Source organism: Centropristis striata, chromosome 11 (assembly GCF_030273125.1).
Source record: "Centropristis striata isolate RG_2023a ecotype Rhode Island chromosome 11, C.striata_1.0, whole genome shotgun sequence".
NCBI classification, from domain to species: Eukaryota; Metazoa; Chordata; class Actinopteri; order Perciformes; family Serranidae; genus Centropristis; species Centropristis striata.
This window is the reverse complement of record NC_081527.1, coordinates 21,729,750-21,750,877: the sequence shown is the minus strand read 5'-3', so window position 1 is coordinate 21,750,877 and position 21,128 is coordinate 21,729,750. Positions and strand designations below refer to the sequence as shown.

At 40.9% G+C, this 21,128-nt stretch overlaps 2 gene segments (V, D, J or C); both read right to left on the bottom strand.

Moving 5' to 3' along the window:
* Positions 1-3,731: 3,731 nt before the first annotated feature.
* LOC131980286 (T cell receptor alpha variable 38-2/delta variable 8-like) lies at positions 3,732-5,171 on the bottom strand. The segment is given in 3 exon segments: positions 3,732-3,812; positions 4,588-4,895; positions 4,986-5,171. Coding segments are annotated over 3 exon segments (435 nt in total).
* A 14,677-nt stretch (positions 5,172-19,848) lies between these two features.
* On the bottom strand, positions 19,849-20,308 carry LOC131980284 (T cell receptor alpha variable 3-like; the record flags this gene model as incomplete). The annotated part of the segment is given in 2 exon segments: positions 19,849-20,147; positions 20,254-20,308. Coding segments are annotated over 2 exon segments (354 nt in total), but the record flags the coding sequence as incomplete, so codon positions are not given.
* Positions 20,309-21,128: the final 820 nt, after the last annotated feature.

The window sequence follows — 21,128 nt, the reverse complement described above, 5'->3', positions numbered from 1 at the left end:
TACAGCTGCTTCTTTGGAGTATTTGTAGGACAGAGTAACAGTGCTGCCTTCTAAACTGGACTCTTCTGTCTTTACTGGAGTGAGTTTTTGACAGCTGACACCTAAAGGAAGAGATTAATCTGTTATACCATTTTGTAATAGTCTGAAAAGACTCAGAAACAAGAAAAAATTGCATTTAATAATTCCTTTCTGTGTAATTTAACATACCTGTTAGAATGGATAGAACCAGTAGAGAAAACACACAGTGCTGCAGTGACAGCATGTTGAATGAAGGTAATGTTGATGGTTTGTGTATTGAACTCTGTTGAATACAGAATTGTGTCTTTCTTCTGTGTTCAACAACAGTTCAGCTCCTCCCTGTCTCTTTCTTCAGTATTGTCTCTTCTGTCACTTCCTTCTGGTTAACAGATCAGTACCAGCTAGATTTATTTGTGACTGTGGAAAGGTCTTTAAAACCAGTACTTTACATATAAATAACTGCCATAATTGCTGGGTTAATGAAATCTACAATCACATACTTTTCTGCTGTTTTCAGGTATTAATTAATCCAAATTAAAATGTAAAAAGAAATTGAGAGGATCTTTGATTGAAGCCTGTGGAACACCACAAGAAATCACAGCCTGACAGAACAACAGACATTTGAACAAAATAAAACCTTCGTCTGTGATGCCAGCCAGGTAATGCATAACCTTTATTGAAATTAAACAGTAAATATAAAGAAACACTACTGCATAAGACAATACTGCTATTTAATTGTTTTATATCCATTGAGTTTAATAAGAGATTCCTTCAAAACAAAACCAACAGAAATGAATATGAAGTGTATTAGATGTAAAAGGTTGCCCTGTTGTCTTATGATGAGGTATTGATCTGTTGTGTTGTATGAAACAGCACAACAGTGTGTGACTCCCTCTAGTGGATGTTGTGGAGTATTGTGTTGTCTTTGCTCCAAAGGTTTTTGTAAAGAGTTTTGGTGTTTCCTGTCACTGTGGGCTGCAGAGCACAGTAGTACACAGCAGAGTCTGTCACTGCAGCAGAGGAGATGTTCATGTTTATTTGTTTGTCCTCCACTTTAATCGTCAGTCCAGGGATTGGCTGATTTCCAACAATTCCTGATGCAGAGTGTGAGATGATGAACTCTGGTGGTTTTCCTGGATATTGTCGATACCAGAAGAAATAATTACTCCCTGTCAGTTTGGAGTATCTGTTGGATAGAGTAACAGTGCTGCCTTCTAAACTGAACTCTTCTGTCTTCACTGGAGTGAGTTCTTCACAGCTGACACCTAAAGGAAAAGAAAACAGTTTTACAGTTTATTATGTTATAAAACTCTCATGGAATTAATTACATTCATTAAACATTCAAATCAAACAGATTTTCAAGAATCCTGAATGTAACATACATGTTAGAATGGATAGAACCAGTAGAGAAAACACACAGTGCTGCAGTGACAGCATGTTGAATAAAGGTAATGTTGATGGTTTGTGTATTGAACTCTGTTGAATATAGAAGTTCCTCTCTCTTCTATAGTTCAGTCACAGTTTAGCTCCTCCCTGAATCTCTCAGTCTCCTCTTAGATCTGTATTTTCTCTTCTCTCAGTTACACTCCCTCCTGGTAAACAGACTGGTAGCAGCATTTTGGACCAGCTGGAGATGATCATTGGTCACTCAGCTGCAGAAAGGTCTGGTACACCAGTAATAAACCAGCTGCAATAAGAATTGGGGTTAAGAAAATGTGTATTTAGATACTGTCAGCAAAACGAGTGAAAGTTTTTATTGACTTTAGAGGTCCATTGATCCACAGACAACATCTCGATATAAAATTAGAGGACCTATGATTGAACCTTGTGGGACACCTCAAGAAGTCACAGCCTGATAGAACAACAGAGAAACTTATTTTATAAAAATAAAAAAGATCAAACCTGAGATTGAGATACCAAACACTTCATGGAAATACCAGATTCCAATCTTTGGAGTAATAAAATGCTTTCATATTTCAGCAGTTATTAAAATGATTTCCTCATAATATGATTTACCTTCAGGGTTTCATTGGTGCTCTTTCAATATGTCAGATTTTTCCATGAAAACACCTCACAACACGTCATTATTATGAGTCTCTGTTGAGTAAAACACTGTCCTTCAGTCTGTTTTATCTTAGTTCTTCATTGTCTGTTATTATCTCCTCCACAACAAAATCTACAATGTATCATTAGCTGTTGTTGAAGTGTGTGACTCCCTCTAGTGGATGTTGTGGAGTATTCTGTTGTCTTTGCTCCAAATGTTTTTGTACAGAGTTTTGGTGTTTCCTGTCACTGTGGGCCTCACAGCACAGTAGTACACAGCAGAGTCTGTCACTGCAGCAGAGGAGATCTGCAGATCGACTTGATTTCTCTCCTCATTCAGTTTAACAGTCAGTCGAGGGTGTGGAGGTTTTGCTTCCACCACTGAAGGTGGTTTTGTATCAGTGACCAGGAGAAGGAACTGAGGAGCTGATCCAGGATCCTGTTGATACCACTGAAGATTATTGATGTTAACTGAATATTTACAGGACAGAGTGACACTACGACCCTCTGATGAAAACACTTCAGCACTGTTGGCAGTAATATCATCTTCCAAGGTGTTACCTAGTGAGGACAACAACATGTTATATTTACAGTTCTGTTCTAAAGTGACATGTTCATCATTTAAAAAACATCAACATGACTTTTTCATGCAAACTAATGATGCTGTTAACAGTTAAAAAAGAAGTTATAGGTGATAAAGCAAAGACATCTGGATTTGTTTCTTTGAAATGGTAAATTATGAACTGCACTAAAAACAACATCATGTCAAAAACATACATACATATGAGAGTTGAAAAGAACAAAATCACAGCGAGTTTTTCCATGTTCACAGAGGTGAAATGCTGTTATTGAATGTCCAGTCTGAAAAAGTTTGTGAGTTGTGTTTGGTCTGATGTTCACATCTGGAATCAAACAGTTCTCTGCCATGAAGACAGCTCTGCAGTCAGTAGGAGGAGACTCATGTCAGATTAATTTCTGAAGTTCTTCAGCAAGACTTTGACTCATGAATGAAACAAGTCTAGAATTTACCATCACATACTATAGAAGTAAACCAGTGTGTGACTCCCTCTAGTGGATGTTGTGGAGTATTGTGTTGTCTTTGCTCCAAAGGTTTTTGTAGAGAGTTTTGGTGTTTCCTGTCACTGTGGGCCTCAGAGCACAGTAGTACACAGCAGAGTCTGTCACTGCAGCAGAGGAGATCTGCAGATCCAGATGGGTTTTATCCTTCCTCACGTTAACAGACAGTCCAGACTTTGTTTCATTCTTTATGCCAAAGTGATAGATAGGAACTCTGGTGGGTTTCCTGGATATTGTCGATACCAGAAGAATTGATCACTACCAGTTGCTTCTTTTGAGTATCTGTAGGACAGAGTAACAGTGCTGCCTTCTAAACTGGACTCTGTCTTCAGTGGAGTGAGTTCTTGACAGTTGACACCTAAAGGGAGAGTTTAATCTGTCATACAATATTATAAACGTCTGAAAAGACTCAGACACAAGAAACATTTGCATCAAACAATTCCTTTCTCTTTAATGTAACATACCTGTTAGAATGGATAGAACCAGTAGAGAAAACACACAGTGCTGCAGTGACAGCATGTTGAATAAAGGTAATGTTGATGGTTTGTGTATGGAACTCTGTTGAATATAGAAGTTCCTCTCTCTTCTATAGTTCAGTCACAGTTTAACTCCTCCCTGAATCTCTGCACTTCATCCTCGTTAACAGACTGGTAGCAGCATTTTGTACCACCCAGCTATAGAAAGGTCTGGAACACCAGCACTCTACATGTACACCAGCTGCCAGAGATACATTCATTTTATTAGCACCTAAATCTCAACAAAACAATGAAAATTATCAACAAAACAATGAAAATCAATGTTGTTCTTATTCATCAACTGATCTGAAAACATCATGTAAATAGAAAATGAGATGACCGAGGATTGAACTCTGTGGTACACCACAAAAACTTATTTTCTAAAGATTACAACAATATCTACATCAACCACATTAAAGACCCCTTTTTGAAATTGTAATTTGTAAATATTGTATTTAAATATAATATATTGGCAAACTACAAGGCATGAAATGATAAGAATAAAATTTAAAAATAAAAAGACATAAAAAATAAAGACATAAAATTTAAGAATACACTATATTGGTTGCATATATTATATGGTGTCACATTTTAGCAGCAATAGTTATTTTAGAGTTGAAGCTCTATTAGATGTTATAGGATATTTGATCCACTCCATTATGACAAGGAATTTTACATATAATATCCCAAAACTCCTCATCATAATCAGAACTGATGTTGTTGTTGTTGTAAGAAACACTTGAATTAATTCTGTGTTTAATATTTAGAGCTTAATTTTCTCTTGTTTTACCTCCTCTAGAAAGATTCCACACTGTATCATTTCAAACTATTTTAACAGTTAACCAGTGTGTGACTCCCTCTAGTGGATGTTGTGGAGTATTGTGTTGTCTTTGCTCCAAAGGTTTTTGTACAGAGTTTTGGTGTTTCCTGTCACTGTGGGCCTCAGAGAACAGTAGTACACAGCAGAGTCAGACAGCTGAAGCTTCTGGATCTTCAGAGGAACCGATCTTGAGGTTGAATTCAGTACAGCTGAAAATCTGTCCCCGTCCTCTGTTTTCCCCAAGCCGATCTTAAAGCGGCTCAGGATGAATTTGGGGCTGTTGTTTCCGTCCTGTTTGTACCAGAAGAGATAATGATTTGATGAAGAGCTGTTGTACTGACAGCCAAGTGTTACTGTCTGTCCTTCAGCAACAGGCTCTTCTCTTGCTGGTTGCAGCATGCTGTCTGTTTGTGCTCTGCATTCTGTAAAACAGTAACAAACAGTATCAGTGTGCTGCTACAGAATCATATCAGTGTTGGACTGATCTCAAAGACACAGAGTTGTGTTCATACCAAAGCTCACAGCAGCCAGCAGCGCTGAGATGAACAGAGGCGTCATCTCTGCAGTGTTGAGGGACTCTGAGCTCCAGCAAGTATAAAGAAGGCTGTGAACTCTGTTTAGTCCTCATCAACACTAAGTTGGTGGATTAGAGGGAGGAACCTGATCACAGTGACAGAGCTCACTCACAGCCCTGTTACTCCTCCTACTGATAACTTTACACCAAACACTCTGTGCCACTCTCCTTTCCTGGTATAACAGCTCTTGTATGTGGTCATCATAGGACTATCCAGCTTTTTTATGTCTTGCAGCAGCTGCAGATTCACTTTGCTTCAGTGCATGAAAAAAGACAGACTGTTCACAGGAACAATTCGTATGATTTTATACAAAACATAATGTGATGTAGTTCGTAGGTATCCCATGAAACTTTGACTGCTGACGAAGGAACAAGAAGTTAAAGACCATGTAAGTCTCCTGAGGGCGGTGGGAGGGGTGGCAGGTCAAAACATCTTTCTTTCAATCAGGAGACTGGTGTTCATGTCCTGTAGTCAAAGGTTACAGTATGGATAGCAGAAGTGTTTCTTTCAACCCTAACTCTGTTCTTTATTAACAACGTGTTTAAATCAGCTATTGTAGTGTTTGGCACATGAGAGGTGATCACATAGTGCAGGGATGGGCAACTGGAGGCCCAGGGGACGCATACGGCCCGCACCCTCACTTTAAGTGACATTTAGGGCTAGTATTTTTTTTAAACATCATAAATGTGTTCTAGGTGGTCAACTTGTTCTGTTGTGTATCCCCCATAATTTTCCTTTAAGGATGAATGGGTCTGGGTTCTTATGGCTTAAGATACTGCACTTTAAACATATTTAAAATTGCAGTTTCATGATATCTGGTTATGTGCACGGTCCTATATGTGGCCCTGTGGTAGTGTCGATGAAAAATTGTGGCCCGCTCCAGCATTTAAGTTGTTACATACCACACAGAATATAAAAAAATCATGTTGCAAAATCTTTGGTTTATATTCAAACAATTGTAAGTAAACTGAGATTGTATATTGAACAACACAGGACTTTTGATGATCTTTTCAGAATATCTCTTGGATAAATGGTAAATGGACAGTTTAGTATTGTTTGGTCCTCTGCAGCCTAAGAGGTCTAATTTAAAGATGGTAGTGTCACAGTTCAGCTCTGTCTCCCAGGAACTTTCCACTGAGCCTGCCTTCTCCTCACTCCACCTGTCAGCCACTCCCTCCTCAATAGGCCAGACTCTCTTCACCTGTTCACCCAGCTGCCTCTGATCACTAATCAAGCCACTATAAAGACTCCTGCCTCACACACACTCACTGCCAGATTTTTCTCAGCTCTTCAAAGACAGACTTTCCAGCGATTTCCCTCAGACTGATTTCCTGTTGCTGACCCTGCCTGCCTCTGATTTACCCGTCTTGCCTGACCCCCGGTAAACTCACCAGCCTTCTGTCCCTGACTTGGAGTTTCCCTGCCAGTCGAACCAGCTTCGCTGCCAGAGACTTTAAGAGACTTTGTTGTCACATTCAAGCTGTTCAAAGTGCATATTGCTTGCATTGGTCTGTACCTGCCAAGATTTACATTAAAAGCAATAACCAAGTGTTCCTGGTATCCTGTGTGCTGCAATTGGGTCCATACACAACTCGTTACAGATGGAATTATTGTGCAAGTTTCTGTTTGTATAAATGAGTCAATCTATAACTTGGTAAAACTTCAGATGTTAAAATGTAATTCTTCTGTTTGTTTTTTTACTTTATTAATTAATGGTGTAGTGTGTATTTTGGATGCAGACCACCATGTTGAACAGTGTCCAATTCTTTGTCGTCATCGTGTCTTGTGTTTGAACCATCATACAGTTAGTTTGTCCTTGATGTGGATTTGCTGCTCATGTGAATCCTCCCACAGTGTTTCATTAGCAGCTGTAACCACAGTGACTCTGATAAAACAGGAATAATCAGAATCCGTCTGATATGAAGCTGTGGTTTGAATACCACTACCCTCTTCTTTGAAGAGGAGTCTCATATCTGGGCTCAGGTTTTTGTACAGCCTCTTCTACACTTTGTATCACTGTGTCTCTAGAGCACAGTAGTAGAGACCTGTGTCTGCCAGGGTTAGCTTTTTAATGGTCAGTTCAGTTGACTTGTCAGGTGTTTTAGATTCACTTCGCTGATTATGAGGATTATATTCAGTCGTTGAATCTTTTGCTCCTTTCCAGAGTATAAACTGAGGTGCCTGAAGGTCAGAATGATGTCTGTACCAGTGAAGATAGATACTGTCCTCATCTGTTTCATAATCACATGTGAGTGTGACAGACTCTCCTTCTCTTTTACTGACTTCATCTTGTCGAGGAGAGATTTTGTCCCCAGCTGTTAGTCCTGGAAAAAGTGTAGAAAAATTAATCCATTAGACGAACATTGTTCATGAGGCTGAGAGGAGAAGACAGTGGAAAAAGTCAAATGTACAGTGTTACTCTGTGGACAGAAACAACTTAACTGTTCAGAGATGTCTGCTCTGAACTCCAGTTTATAAATCTTTAGAAAGTAATAACATGTTGCTGTTTGTATCTTACCAAAGAAAAGAGCAGCAAGAATAATCCACAGCCAATGTTCCATCTCTACAACAAGGTTTAAATCAACAGGAGAAACTAGCTGATGTTCAACATTCAGTCTGAGAATTGTTCTCTTCACAGCAGCACTTATTATTGACTGAATGGTTGAACACAGTGCAGAAGTAGTGCACCGCCTACTTGATAATGTGGCCCTCTAGTGGAGGTAAAACCTTCAGTACAACAGTGTGGAGAAAAGGCTTCCAGCAGCTTGTCAGTGTGTCAGCTTGTGTTTTTGTACAGAGTTTTGGTGTTTCCTGTCACTGTGGGCCTCACAGCACAGTAGTACACAGCAGAGTCTGTCACTGCAGCAGAGGAGATCTGCAGATCCAGACGGGTTTTATCCTTCCTCACGCTAACAGACAGTCCAGACTTTGTTTCATTCTTTATCCCCAAGTGAAAGATGAGGAACTCTGGTGGGTTTCCTGGATATTGTCGATACCAGTAAAACTCATCACTACCAGTTGCTTCTTTTGAGTATCTGTAGGACAGAGTAACAGTGCTGCCTTCTAAACTGGACTCTTCTGTGTTCAGTGGAGTGAGTTCTTGACCTAAAGGACGAAATAAGTCTATTATGTATTATGCTACAACATTCCCTAGATATTAATGACATTCATGAAACATGAAGTGAAACAATTTTAAAAAATGTAGAATGTAACATACCTGTTAGAATGGATATAACCAGTAGAGAAACCACACAGTGCTGCAGTGAAATCATGTTGAATAAAGGTAATGTTGATGGTTTGTGTATTGAACTCTGTTGAATATAGAAGTTCCTCTCTCTTCTATAGTTCAGTCACAGTTTAGCTCCTCCCTGAATCTCTTCGGCTCCTCTTAGATCTGTATTTTCTCTTCTCTCAGTAACACTTCCTCAACTTTTATATCTGAAAAATGATATTGATGAATTAATATAATTGTTTGATTTTGTGCTGACAATACTGTTGGGTCCACTGGTGTGCCATAGATGGACTTTGCTTATTTGTACAAACTGGACTGGTTTGAATGTAAAGGAAACAACATTCTGGATCCCTTTTTTCTCCAACTGAGGACACAAACCTCCAAACTCCATCTCCTTGAAATCAAGTTAAGTTTTATGATTTTAGGCGATTGTGGCTCAGTTCATAGAGCGGAAACCCACTGATTGGTAGGTCGGAGGTTCGATCCCTGACCGTGGCAGCCTACATGTCGAAGTATCCTTGGGCAAGATACTGAACCCCAAATGGCTCCTAATGCTGCGTTCATCTGTGTATGAATGAACTCCTGATGGTGGCAGGTCGCACTGTTTAGGACAGCCTCTGCCACCAGTATGAATGTGTGTGTGAATGGATGAATGAGCGCAGTCTGTAGTGTAAAGCACTTTGGATCAAACCGCTATATAAGTGTAGTCCATTTTCCATTTACCATTTAGGGCCACTAGAGATGTCTGATAACATCATCGGTTAGAGGAAAGGCTTGGGGCCTCCTGCTGAGGCCTTTCTCCAGAGATAAGAGGTTCTGAAGGCACGTAGCCCACCCTCCCCCGACTGCTCTCTGATTTTCCTGCTTGAGTCCTATGTGGACATCTCCAAACCAAAGCTGTGCATCAAGACTTAATATAATAAATTCATACAATTTAATTTTGATTCACAAACCAACAGCATTCAGCCCAAGGCCACGGTAAAAGGTATATCATCTGCCTTAAAGAGTGTACCAAGCAACTCAACTTGGAAACCAGCAGTGACCAGTGTGCAACCACACCCAGCAAAGGACTGCTGGGCTCCACCAACAATCAACTATCCAGCCCTTTCTCTGTGCTTTTCTTCAGAAACAGTTGGATGAATCGATCCTCCCTCTGTGATGTAGAGCAGGAACTCTGGTCTAGATCTCTGGTATTGTCGGTACCACTGGATATTGTTGATTAGACCGTCATATTTACAGGTCAGGCCCTCTGCAACAAGTTCTTCAGTACGTTCTGTATTTATGCTGTTCATGGAACCCAGAGCTGCAAAATGAGGATTATTCACGTCAGTTATTCTGGTAAATGTCATTTGATCAAAAGTGTAATGCACTGTTCTTCATTTTGTCCACACTTTAAAATGTAAGTCCATTTTAGGTTAAGTGATAAAATATAAGAAAGAAATATTCATTGTATTGAATTGAAAACTGGGAAACTCAGTCAACTTGTACAATGGTTAATGGGATATATGATCACATTGTGCCAACAACACAAGTAACATTAATATTGTTTTCAGAAATAAATTGATACAAAAGCAAAAAACAAATATAAACAAAGAGAACCTATGATTGAACCCTGTAGTACACCACAAGAAATTACAGCCTGACAGAACAACAGAGTAACTTATTTTATAAAGAGAAGAACAAAGTCAACCAGAGTGCTGCCAACCAGTTTATGTATAGTACAGAAGTGTTTAAAAACAGTTAATATAATGGCAAACTTTTATAAGATTGCAATATTCTTTTGGTATTAAATATAAACTTTAAATACATTGTTCATGTTAAACTTGTTTTAGATGTTGGCAGTTATGAATGTTTGTCAGCGCTTCAGAAAAATAATCCAACTACAGAGTTGACTTTGAGCTCTATTTGATGTCAGAGGATTTGCTGTTGAACTCAATTATTATCAGTTATTGTTTACTGAAATAATATCCCACAACACCTCATCGTCAGTAAGTGAAACTTTACTGTTCATTCAGTTTGTTTTGTTTGAAAGCAGACAACAATATGTGACTCTCTCTAGTGGATGTTGTGGAGTATTGTGTTGTCTTTGCTCCAAAGGTTTTTGTACAGAGTTTTGGTGTTTCCGGTCACTGTGGGCTGCAGAGCACAGTAGTACACAGCAGAGTCTGTCACTGCAGCAGAGGAGATGTTCATGTTGATTTGTTTGTCCTCCACTTTAATCGTCAGTCCAGGGATTGGCTGATTTAAAACAGCTCCCGAAGCTAAGTGTGAGATGATGAACTCTGGTGGTTTTCCTGGATATTGTCGATACCAGAAGAAATAATTACTCCCAGTCAGTTTAGAGTATCTGTAGGACAGAGTAACAGTGCTGCCTTCTAAACTGAACTCTTCTGTCGTCACTGGAGTGAGTTCTTCACAGCTGACACCTAAAGGAAAAGAAAAAAGTTTTACAGTTTATGTTGTTAAAAAACTCTCATGAAATTAATCACATTTATTAAACATTAAAAATAAACAGATTTTTAAAAATCCTGAATGTAACGTACCTGTTAGAATGGATAGAACCAGTAGAGAAAACACAGATCTGCAGATCCAGATGGGTTTTATCCTTCCTCACGCTAACAGACAGTCCAGACTTTGTTTCATTATTTGTCCCAAAGTGAAAGATGAGGAATTCTGGTGGGTTTCCTGGATATTGTCGATACCAGTAGAATTGATCACTACCAGTTGCTTCTTTTGAGTAACTGTAGGACAGAGTAACAGTGCTGCCTTCTAAACTGGACTCTTCTGTCTTCAGTGGAGTGAGTTCTTGACAGCTGACACCTGAAGGGAGAGTTTAATATGTCATACAATATTATAAAAGTCTGAAAAGACTCAGACACAAGAAACATTTGCATTAAACAATTCCTTTCTGTTTCATTTAACATACCTGTTAGAATGGATAGAACCAGTAGAGAAAACACACAGTGCTGCAGTGACAGCATGTTGAATAAAGGTAATGTTGACAGTTTGTGTATTGAACTCTGTTGAAAATAGAAGTTCCTCTCTCTTCTATAGTTCAGTCACAGTTTAGCTCCTCCCTGAATCTCTACACTTCCTCCTGGTTGACAGTCTGTTAGCAGCATTCTGAACCACCCAGCTGTAGAAAGGTCTGGAACACCAGCACTCTACATGTACACCAGCTGCTAGAGATAAATTCATTTTATTAGCACCTTAATCTCATATTGTCAACAAAACAATGAAAATCAATGTTGTTCTTATTCATCAACTGATCTGAAAACATCATGTAAATAGAAAATGAGATGACCGAGGATTGAACCCTGTGGTACACCACAAAAACTTATTTTCTAAAGATCACAACAATATCTACATCAACCACATTAAAGACCCCTTTTTGAAATTGTAATTTGTAAATATTGTTTTTAAATATAATATATTGACAAACTACAAGGCATGAAATGATCACCATAAAATTGATGAATACACTATATTGATTGCATATTTCATATGGTGTCACATTTTAGCAGCAATAGTTATTTTACAGTGCGTTCAGACCGGACGCTTAGCGAATATTCGCGTCGCGTTACTCGCGCGAATTGATACGCGCGAGAATTGAATTTAATTCGCGTCACTCCCGTGAGTAACGCGACGCGAATTTTCGCCCAAGAGACTATTTAGCGCCAAATAATTGCCTCCATTTCATTATGTCATCAACCATGGCTGACATTACAAGGATAGCGTGCCTGTACCTGCTCTGGAAGTCCGAGATACGTCGGAAAACACGCCGTCGTGTCTGGGTGAGTGACATCATCCGGAGGCGTACTCAGCACGGAGAGTTTCACCGGCTTCTCCAGGAGCTGCGCCTGGATGACGGCCGCTTCCAGCGGTATTTCAGGCTGACCAGGACCCAATTTGATGACCTGCTCGGTAGGGTCGGTGCCACGATCTCTCGGCAAGACACCAACTACAGGCGCTCCATTTCAGCTGCGGAGCGCCTGTCCATCTGTCTCCGGTGAGTGGAAGTTTTGAAGTGTGAAAATCTATTTAAAAAATCACTGTATCTAAATCTAAATCTGAATTAATGTAGCCTGTAGTTTACTGCAATGGCTTTTTTACTTTTACTATTTTTTAAATCATATTTTACTGATTAACTGGGCTACACAAAATAAATAAATAATTTACCATTGAGTAGCTAGTGAATTTGACTAGAGGTTCACATTCTGAACAGTTAATTTCACACCCAATTAGCATTTAAGGCAGTCATATCAATAAAATCTCTGCTATAGATTTTAAGACCTTAGCTAAATTAATTATCTGTGCTGCAGATACCTAGCTACTGGGGACTCCTTCCGGACCATCGCCTACAGCTTCAGGGTCGGTGTCTCCACTCCTCTATTGTGAGTGATGTGGTCACTGCCATTTGGGACTGCCTTGTGGAGGAGTACATGGCTGTGCCCACCACGGAGGAGTGGAGGGCCATCGCAGGGGGTTTTGAAGAGCGGTGGAATTTCCCTCTGTGCTGTGGAGCGCTGGACGGGAAACATGTGGTCCTCAAAGCCCCTGCAAACACCGGCTCACAATTCTTCAACTACAAGGGAACCTTCTCTCTGGTTCTCTTGGCAGTTGTAGATGCCCAATATTGTTTTCGGGTGGTTGATGTCGGGGGTTATGGCAGGACCAGCGATGGAGGGATTCTGGCTAACTCAGCTTTTGGTCAGGCACTTCAGTCTGGCACCCTCCAACTGCCTGCTGACTTGCCACTGCCAGGAGCTGAGCACCGAGGACGACAGCCACATGTGTTCGTCGGCGATGAGGCCTTTCCACTCAGGAAAAACCTCATGAGGCCATTCCCTGGTCGCTCACTCCCAAAAGAGCGACGGACATTCAACTACCGTCTGTCCCGAGCTCGGCTGGTTGTGGAGTGTGCCTTTGGGATCCTCTCCTCACAGTGGAGGATGTACCGGCGTGCCATCGAGGTCCAACCTGATGTTGCGGAGAAGTGTGTGAAGGCGACCTGCGTTCTCCACAACTTCGTGAGGAGTTCAACCCCGACAGCTGCAGTGAGGAACATCCCAGCTGGTGAGGTGGAGCCACTGCCAGGTCTGGGAAGACTTGCTGCGAACAACTCGGGAAGAGAGGCCATCAGGGTGAGGGAGACCTTCACATGCTTCTTCTCTGCAGAGGGAGCTGTCCCATGGCAAGAAAACATCTAGTGCACGAGCACCCCCAAAACGGCTCTTTTAAGAGCCACCCACACATTACTGTAGAGCAAATATTTCTTTAATATTAGCACCAAAATAAATATATACCTGTGTCTGTGTCATCAATCCATATTCATACCATAGAGAACATTTGTCTGTTTTTATTTGTATTCATGATACAGTATTATTGTGTTGTAACAGCTTTAATTTGGCATGTCTACACTGCATTACAACACAATAACATTACAACAAAAGCAAACATCACTGTGATATGCTGACTTTATCAAGCTAACTTCATCACACAAAATATGAAAAAAAAGACCAACAGTCCTTTTAAATTCAATATTTTTTTTTTATTCACAAGTGTGTGTGTGTGTGTGTGTGTACATGTATGAGAGAGAGAAAGAAAAAAAAGAGAGAGAGAGCCTGGTTCATTCTCTGCAGAGATTATCACCCCAGCAGCCTACTCTACGGGTTCCAAATTTAAAAAGACCGAGCTTGATTCAAAAATTAATTTGTGGATATGAAATTTAACATATTCTTTCTGCTGAGGCGACAATCTCTGCAGAGAAGGAACCAGGCTCTTTAAAAATAATTCGTCCTCTGAGGGAGGTGGTGTCGGCTCTGCTGGCCTCCTCAAGGCCTCCAGCAGAAGGGCCTCAATGTTCCCCTGCCTGTCCTGTTGGCCTCTCCTCCTGACCCTCCTTGCTGCTGTATGAAATTGGAAATATAGGATGATTCAATTAGATCACCCTGCTTTTTTAAATGGCTTCACATTATTTCTCACTTAAAATAATGAAGAGACATAAAGTTACAGATCAAACATGAAAGGGCAACATACAAAGTAGTTGCCATAGTGAAAACATACATGCATAACTTATACTCTTACCATTAAAAAAAAATGTAATCTAGCTTTTGTCATGTGCTTACCTGTCACTCTAGGAGCAGTTGATGGAGCAGCAGTCGATGGAGCAGCAGCAGCAGCAGCAGACTGTGCTTCACCTGCATCATCATCAGAGGACTGATCAGGGATGTCTGTTAAAAACAATAATTGAGGATTTCAATCTCAGCACACAAACCATTTTAGAAATGCATCCATATTAACACATCATAAAGTTAGCCATTATAGTATCTAGACTTTGATTTTCCCCTTACCACAACCTTAATGTAGTGACATTTAAAAAGAAAACAAGGGTTCATCCATAGGACAATATTTCCCACATGTTTCCCTTGCTGTATATGTCTTCACTGAAAACCAACCTCTCATGTCACTCCCTGCTGCTGCTGCTGCTCCTGACGCCAGGTCCTCACCTGCGGCTCCCTCAACTGCTGCTAACTCATCCTCCTCGTACTCTGCGGTCCTCTCTTCCTCGTCCCCCCGCACCATGTTCCCACTTGTCTCCCTCGGGGTGACGAAGGGCTCGAGGAAAGAGAGGACCGCAGAGTACTTCCACCTTTTTCCATTCCCTCCTGCCGACCCACTCCTCCTTCCTGCCTCTTTTCTCCTCTCTCTCATAAACGTATCACGGAGCCCCTTCCACTTCCTGCGGCATACCTCCTCTGAGAAACAAACAGATAAATATGCCGGCCGGCGAAGGCTGCTAATGCTAGCGCTAACTTTGTAGAGAAGTAGCTACAACAGATAGCTGAAATCACATTGTCACAACTTACCAGGCAGACCGGTGACCTCACTCACCCTCCTCCAGGCAAGATCTTTCACATTCCGGTTGCGGTAGGAGGGTGACGACGTATCGAAAAGCTCGGGAAGCCCACAGACCGCAACAATCAGCTTCTCCTCCATTTTCCGGAATAGGCGGGGATGGCCCGGGATGCATGACGTCACTGTCGTCCAGAATCTCAACGCTGATAGGCTGTCCCGACACAGCGTCACGCGAATATTTCGCCAAAGTTGAATTTATTGAACTCACGCGAATTCGCGTTGTTTCATTCGCGCCGCGAAATTCGCGTCAATCGCGGCATTCGTGTCGCGCGAAACCCGCGATTCGCGCCGCCGGCAAAAATTTGCGTCTATTCGCATGTTTGCATTGACTTTGTATGTAATCTTGTCGCGCGAAATATTCGCTACGCGTCCGGTCTGAACGCACCGTTAGAGTTGAAGCTCTATTAGATGTCATAGGATATTTGATCCACTCCATTATAACAAGGACTTTTACATATAATATCCCACAACTCCTCATCATGATCAGAACTCTTGTTGTTGTTGTTGTTGTTGTAAAAAACACTTGCCTTAATTCTGTTTAATATTTAGAGCTTCATTTTCTCTTGTTTTACCTCCACTAGAAATAATCTACACTGTATCATTTCAAACAATTTTAACAGTTAACCAGTGTGTGACTCCCTCTAGTGGATGTTGTGGAGTATTGTGTTGTCTTTGCTCCAAAGGTTTTTGTACAGAGTTTTGGTGTTTCCTGTAACTGTGGGCTGCAGAGCACAGTAGTACACAGCAGAGTCAGACAGCTGAAGCTTCTGGATCTTCAGAGGAACCGATCTTGAGGTTGAATTCAGTACAGCTGAAAATCTGTCCCCGTCCTCTGTTTTCCCCAAGCCGATCTTAAAGCGGCTCAGGATGAATTTGGGGCTGTTGTTTTCCGTCCTGTTTGTACCAGAAAAGATAATGATTTGTTGAAGAGCTTGTGTACTGACAGCCAAGTGTTACTGTCTGTCCTTCAGCAGCAGGCTCTTCTCCTGCTGGTTGCAGCATGCTGTCTGTTTGTGCTCTGCATTCTGTAAAACAGTAACAAACAGTATCAGTGTGCTGCTACAGAATCATGTCAGTGTTGGACTGATCTCAAAGAAACAGAATTGTGTTCATACCAAAGCTCACAGCAGCCAGCAGCGCTGAGATGAACAGAAGCGTCATCTCTGCAGTGTTGAGGGACTCTGAGCTCCAGCAAGTATAAAGAAGGCTGCGAACTCTGTTTAGTCCTCATCAACACTAAGTTGGTGGATTAGAGGGAGGAACCTGATCACAGTGACAGAGCTCACTCACAGCCCTGTTACTCCTCCTACTGATAACTTTACACCAAACACTCTGTGCCACTCTCCTTTCCTGGTATAACAGCTCTTGTATGTGGTCATCATAGGACTATCCAGGTGACCTTTTTTTTCTGTCTTACAGCTGCTGCAGATTCACTTTGCTTCAGTGCATGAAAAAAGTCAGACTGTTCACAGGAACAATTCATATGATTTTCTACAAAACATAATGTGATGTAGTGGTGGCTGGAGTGTAGACTCCTGCCTCACACACACTCACTGCCAGATTGTTCTCAGCTCTTCAAAGACAGACTTTCCAGCGATTTCCCTCGGACTGATTTCCTGTTGCTGACCCTGCCTGCCTCTGATTTACCAGTCTTGCCTGAGCCCCGGCAAACTCACCAGCCTTCTGTCCCTGACTTGGAGTTTCCCTGCCAGTCGAACCAGCTTCGCTGCCAGAGACTTTGTTAAGAGACTTTGTTGTCACATTCAAGCTGTTCAAAGTGCATATTGCTTGCATTGGTCTGTACCTGCCAAGGTTTACATTAAAAGCAATAACCAAGTGTTCCTGGTATCCTGTGTGCTGCAATTGGGTCCATACACAACCTGTTACAGATGGAGTTATTGTGGAAGTTTGTTTTTATGAATGAGTCAATCTATAACTTGGTAAAACTTCAGATGTTAAAATGTAATTCTTCTGTTTGTTTTTTTACTTCATTAATTAATGCTGTAGTGTGTATTTTGGATGCAGACCACCATGTTGAACAGTGTCCATTTCTTTGTCGTCATCGTGTCTTGTGTTTGAACCATCATACAGTTAGTTTGTCCTTGATGTGCATTTGCTGCTCATGTGAATCCTCCCACAGTGTTTCATTAACAGCTGTAACCACAGTGACTCTGATAAAACAGGAATAATCAGAATCCGTCTGATATGAAGCTGTGGTTTGAATACCACTTCCCTCTTCTTTGAAGAGGAGTCTCATATCTGGGCTCAGGTTTTTGTACAGCCTCTTCTACACTTTGTATCACTGTGTCTCTAGAGCACAGTAGTAGAGACCTGTGTCTGCCAGGGTTAGCTTTTTAATGGTCAGTTCAGTTGACTTGTCAGGTGTTTTAGATTCATATCGCTGATTATGAGGACTATATTCAGTCGTTGAATCTTTTGCTCCTTTCCAGAGTATAAACTGAGGTGCCTGAAGGTCAGAATGATGTCTGTACCAGTGAAGATAGATACTGTCCTCATCTGTTTCATAATCACATGTGAGTGTGACAGACTCTCCTTCTCTTTTACTGACTTCATCTTGTCGAGGAGAGATTTTGTCCCCAGCTGTTAGTCCTGGAAAAAGTGTAGAAAAATTAATCCATTAGACGAACATTGGGCCTCATTCACCAATATCTTCTTAAAAATCTTCTTAGATTCTTTCTTAAGTCCTTCTTAAGAAGATTTCTAAGAAGACCCTACGCCAGATTCATCAACGTGTTCTTAAGCCGCTGAATTGTTCGCAGCCGTGTTCTTAAATTGATGAATGCCATCTCCTCGTAAGTTGAGCGCGCGTGCCAGGTGAGTCTAATTAACATAGGATTAGCATAGGTAACCACCCATTAATGCCCATAAAAGGACCCATAAAAAGGACTGCAGGGCCGTGTGTAGACGCCACACAGAGGAAACAGCAACAGAATGCCTAAAGCAAAGCGTAAATCCGTTGGAGCACAGGGAAAATAAATAAATAAAATTAGCAGCCTTAGTGCAGGTTGCAACAACACAAACTCGAAGAAGGCCAGTAAAAAGCCGGTGGTTTAAGTGAGTAGTTTCTAGGACTGTAGCCGGTATCTGAGTCGGCATCCGAGTGCCGTGTTCGGTCGGACGGTCGGTCTAAACACATTAGCGCATTTTTTTATTACCATTACAACATGACTCCTCCATGGCATGTGCCTGTATTTGTGTGTGTAAGTGCGTCTGTGTGCGCCGGCCAGCGCGAGGGAGAGAGAGAGTATTAATGGGACACTCTGGGTGCGCTGCTTGATAGTTTTCTATATTTTAATTAATACTACAAGGGCTGGCTATTTGAGCATTCTGTCTCTCCCATAATATATGTATCGTCCTCTACATGGCAGGTGCCAAACAAAACAGACCTAAACTGACAGTAATGTGTGGTTGTGTGTGCCGGTGTTATGTGCGTAATGGAAAGAGCGCCGTTGCACGCGCACATAATGCTTGTGTAGACAGGGGCTCGTGGTCATGATAATCCGTCTATGTGTATATCGTCCTGTACATGACAGGTGCCAAACAAAACAGACCTAAAATGACAGTTATTTTGTGTGGTTGTGTGTTGGCCGGTGTTGTTATGGACATAATGGGAAGAGCGCTTTTGCGCGCACACTTTGCGTGTGTAGGCACTAGGCAGGGGCCCGTGGCGAGTTTGTGTCCAGAGGTTGTGGACTGAGGGGTTGCAACCTTGGCTTGATTTTATTTATTTTTTATCACAGATGAAGTCCCGCAGAGCCAACTTGCAACAGAACCAGAACGGACAGAGCCCTCCTGCAGCAGTAATATATATGCCATTGTTTTGTAGGTTGTGGAGAAATGCCACCTATAAATAGGGTGGTATCACTAACGGACAGCATGATTTCCAATTTACTTGATTCATGTTAAAGCTTTGACACATATAATTTAATTAAAATGAAAAATGAATAAAAAAAATGAAACGAATGAATAAATACATAAATATGACGGAAATTTCACTGTAATGTATTTTATTTTATTTATTTTAAGAGTACTCCTGAGTGTTCGTAGGATTTGTTCTTACCTAAGAAAAATCCTGGATAAGAACAAAATTCATGAATGCCACAATCTTCGTAAAATCTTCGTAAGTAGGACTTAAGAACAAATTTGTTCTTAAGAACGGTTCATGAGTGAGGCCCATTGTTCATGAGGCTGAGAGGAGAAGACAGTGGAAAAAGTCAACTTTACAGTGTTACTCTGTGGACAGAAACAACTTAACTGTTCAGAGATTTCTGCTCTGAACTCCAGTTTATATAAATCTTTAGAAAGTAATAACATGTTGCTGTTTGTATCTCACCAAAGAAAAGAGCAGCAAGAATAATGCACAGCCAATGTTCCATCTCTACAACAAGGTTTAAATCAACAGGAGAAACTAGCTGATGTTCAACATTCAGTCTGAGAATTGTTCTCTTCACAGCAGCACTTATTATTGACTGAATGGTTGAACAGTGCAGAAGTAGTGCACCGCCTACTTGATAATGTGGCCCTCTAGTGGAGGTAAAACCTTCAGTACAACAGTGTGGAAAAAAAGGCTTCCAGCAGCTTGTCAGTGTGTCAGCTTGTGTTTTTGTACAGAGTTTTGGTGTTTCCTGTCACTGTGGGCCTCACAGCACAGTAGTACACAGCAGAGTCTGTCACTGCAGCAGAGGAGATCTGCAGATCCAGATGGGTTTTATCCTTCCTCACGCTAACAGACAGTCCAGACTTTGTTTCATTCTTTGTCCCCAAGTGAAAGATGAGGAACTCTGGTGGGTTTCCTGGATATTGTCGATACCAGTAAAACTCATCACTACCAGCTGCTTCTTTGGAGTATTTGTAGGACAGAGTAACAGTGCTGCCTTCTAAACTGGACTCTTCTGTCTTCACTGGAGTGAGTTTTTGACAGCTGACACCTAAAGGAAGAGATGAATCTGTTATACCATTTTGTAATAGTCTGAAAAGACTCAGACACAAGAAACATTTGCATTAAATAATTTCTTTCTGTTTAATTTAACATACCTGTTAGAATGGATAGAAACAGTAGAGAGAAAACACAAAGAGTCAGTGACAGCATGTTGAATGAAGGAAATGTTGACAGTTTGTGTATTGAACTCTGTTGAATACAGAATTGTGTCTCTCTTCTGTCTTCAATAACAGTTTAGCTCCTCCCTGTCTCTTTCTTCAGTATTTTCTCTTCTGTCACTTCCTCCTGGTTAACAGACCGGTACCAGCTAGATTTATTTGTGACTGTGGAAAGGTCTTTAAAACCAGTACTTTACATATAAATAACACTGTCATAATTGCTGGGTTAATGAAATCTACAATGATATACTTTTCTGCTGTTTTCAGGTATTAATTAATCCAAATTAAAATGTAAAAAGAAATTGAGAGGACCTATGATTGAACCATGTGGAACACCACAAGAAATCACAGCCTGACAGAACAACAGACATTTGAACAAAATCAAACCTTAGTCTGTGATGCCAGCCAGGTAATGCATAACCTTTATTGAAATTAAACAGTAAATACAAAGAAACACTACTGCATAAGACAATACTGTTATTTCATTGTTTTATATCCATTGAGTTTAATAAGAGATTCCTTAAAAACAAAACCTACAGAAATGAACATGAAGTGTATTAGAAGTCAAAGGATGCCCTGTTATTGTCTTATGATGAGGTATTGTTCTGTTGTGTTGTATGAAACAGCACAACAGTGTGTGACTCCCTCTAGTGGATGCTGTGGAGTATTGTGGTGTCTTTGCTCCAAAGGTTTTTGTACAGAGTTTTGGTGTTTCCTGTCACTGTGGGCCTCACAGCACAGTAGTACACAGCAGAGTCTGTCACTGCAGCAGAGGAGATGTTCATGTTGATTTGTTTGTCCTCCACTTTAAT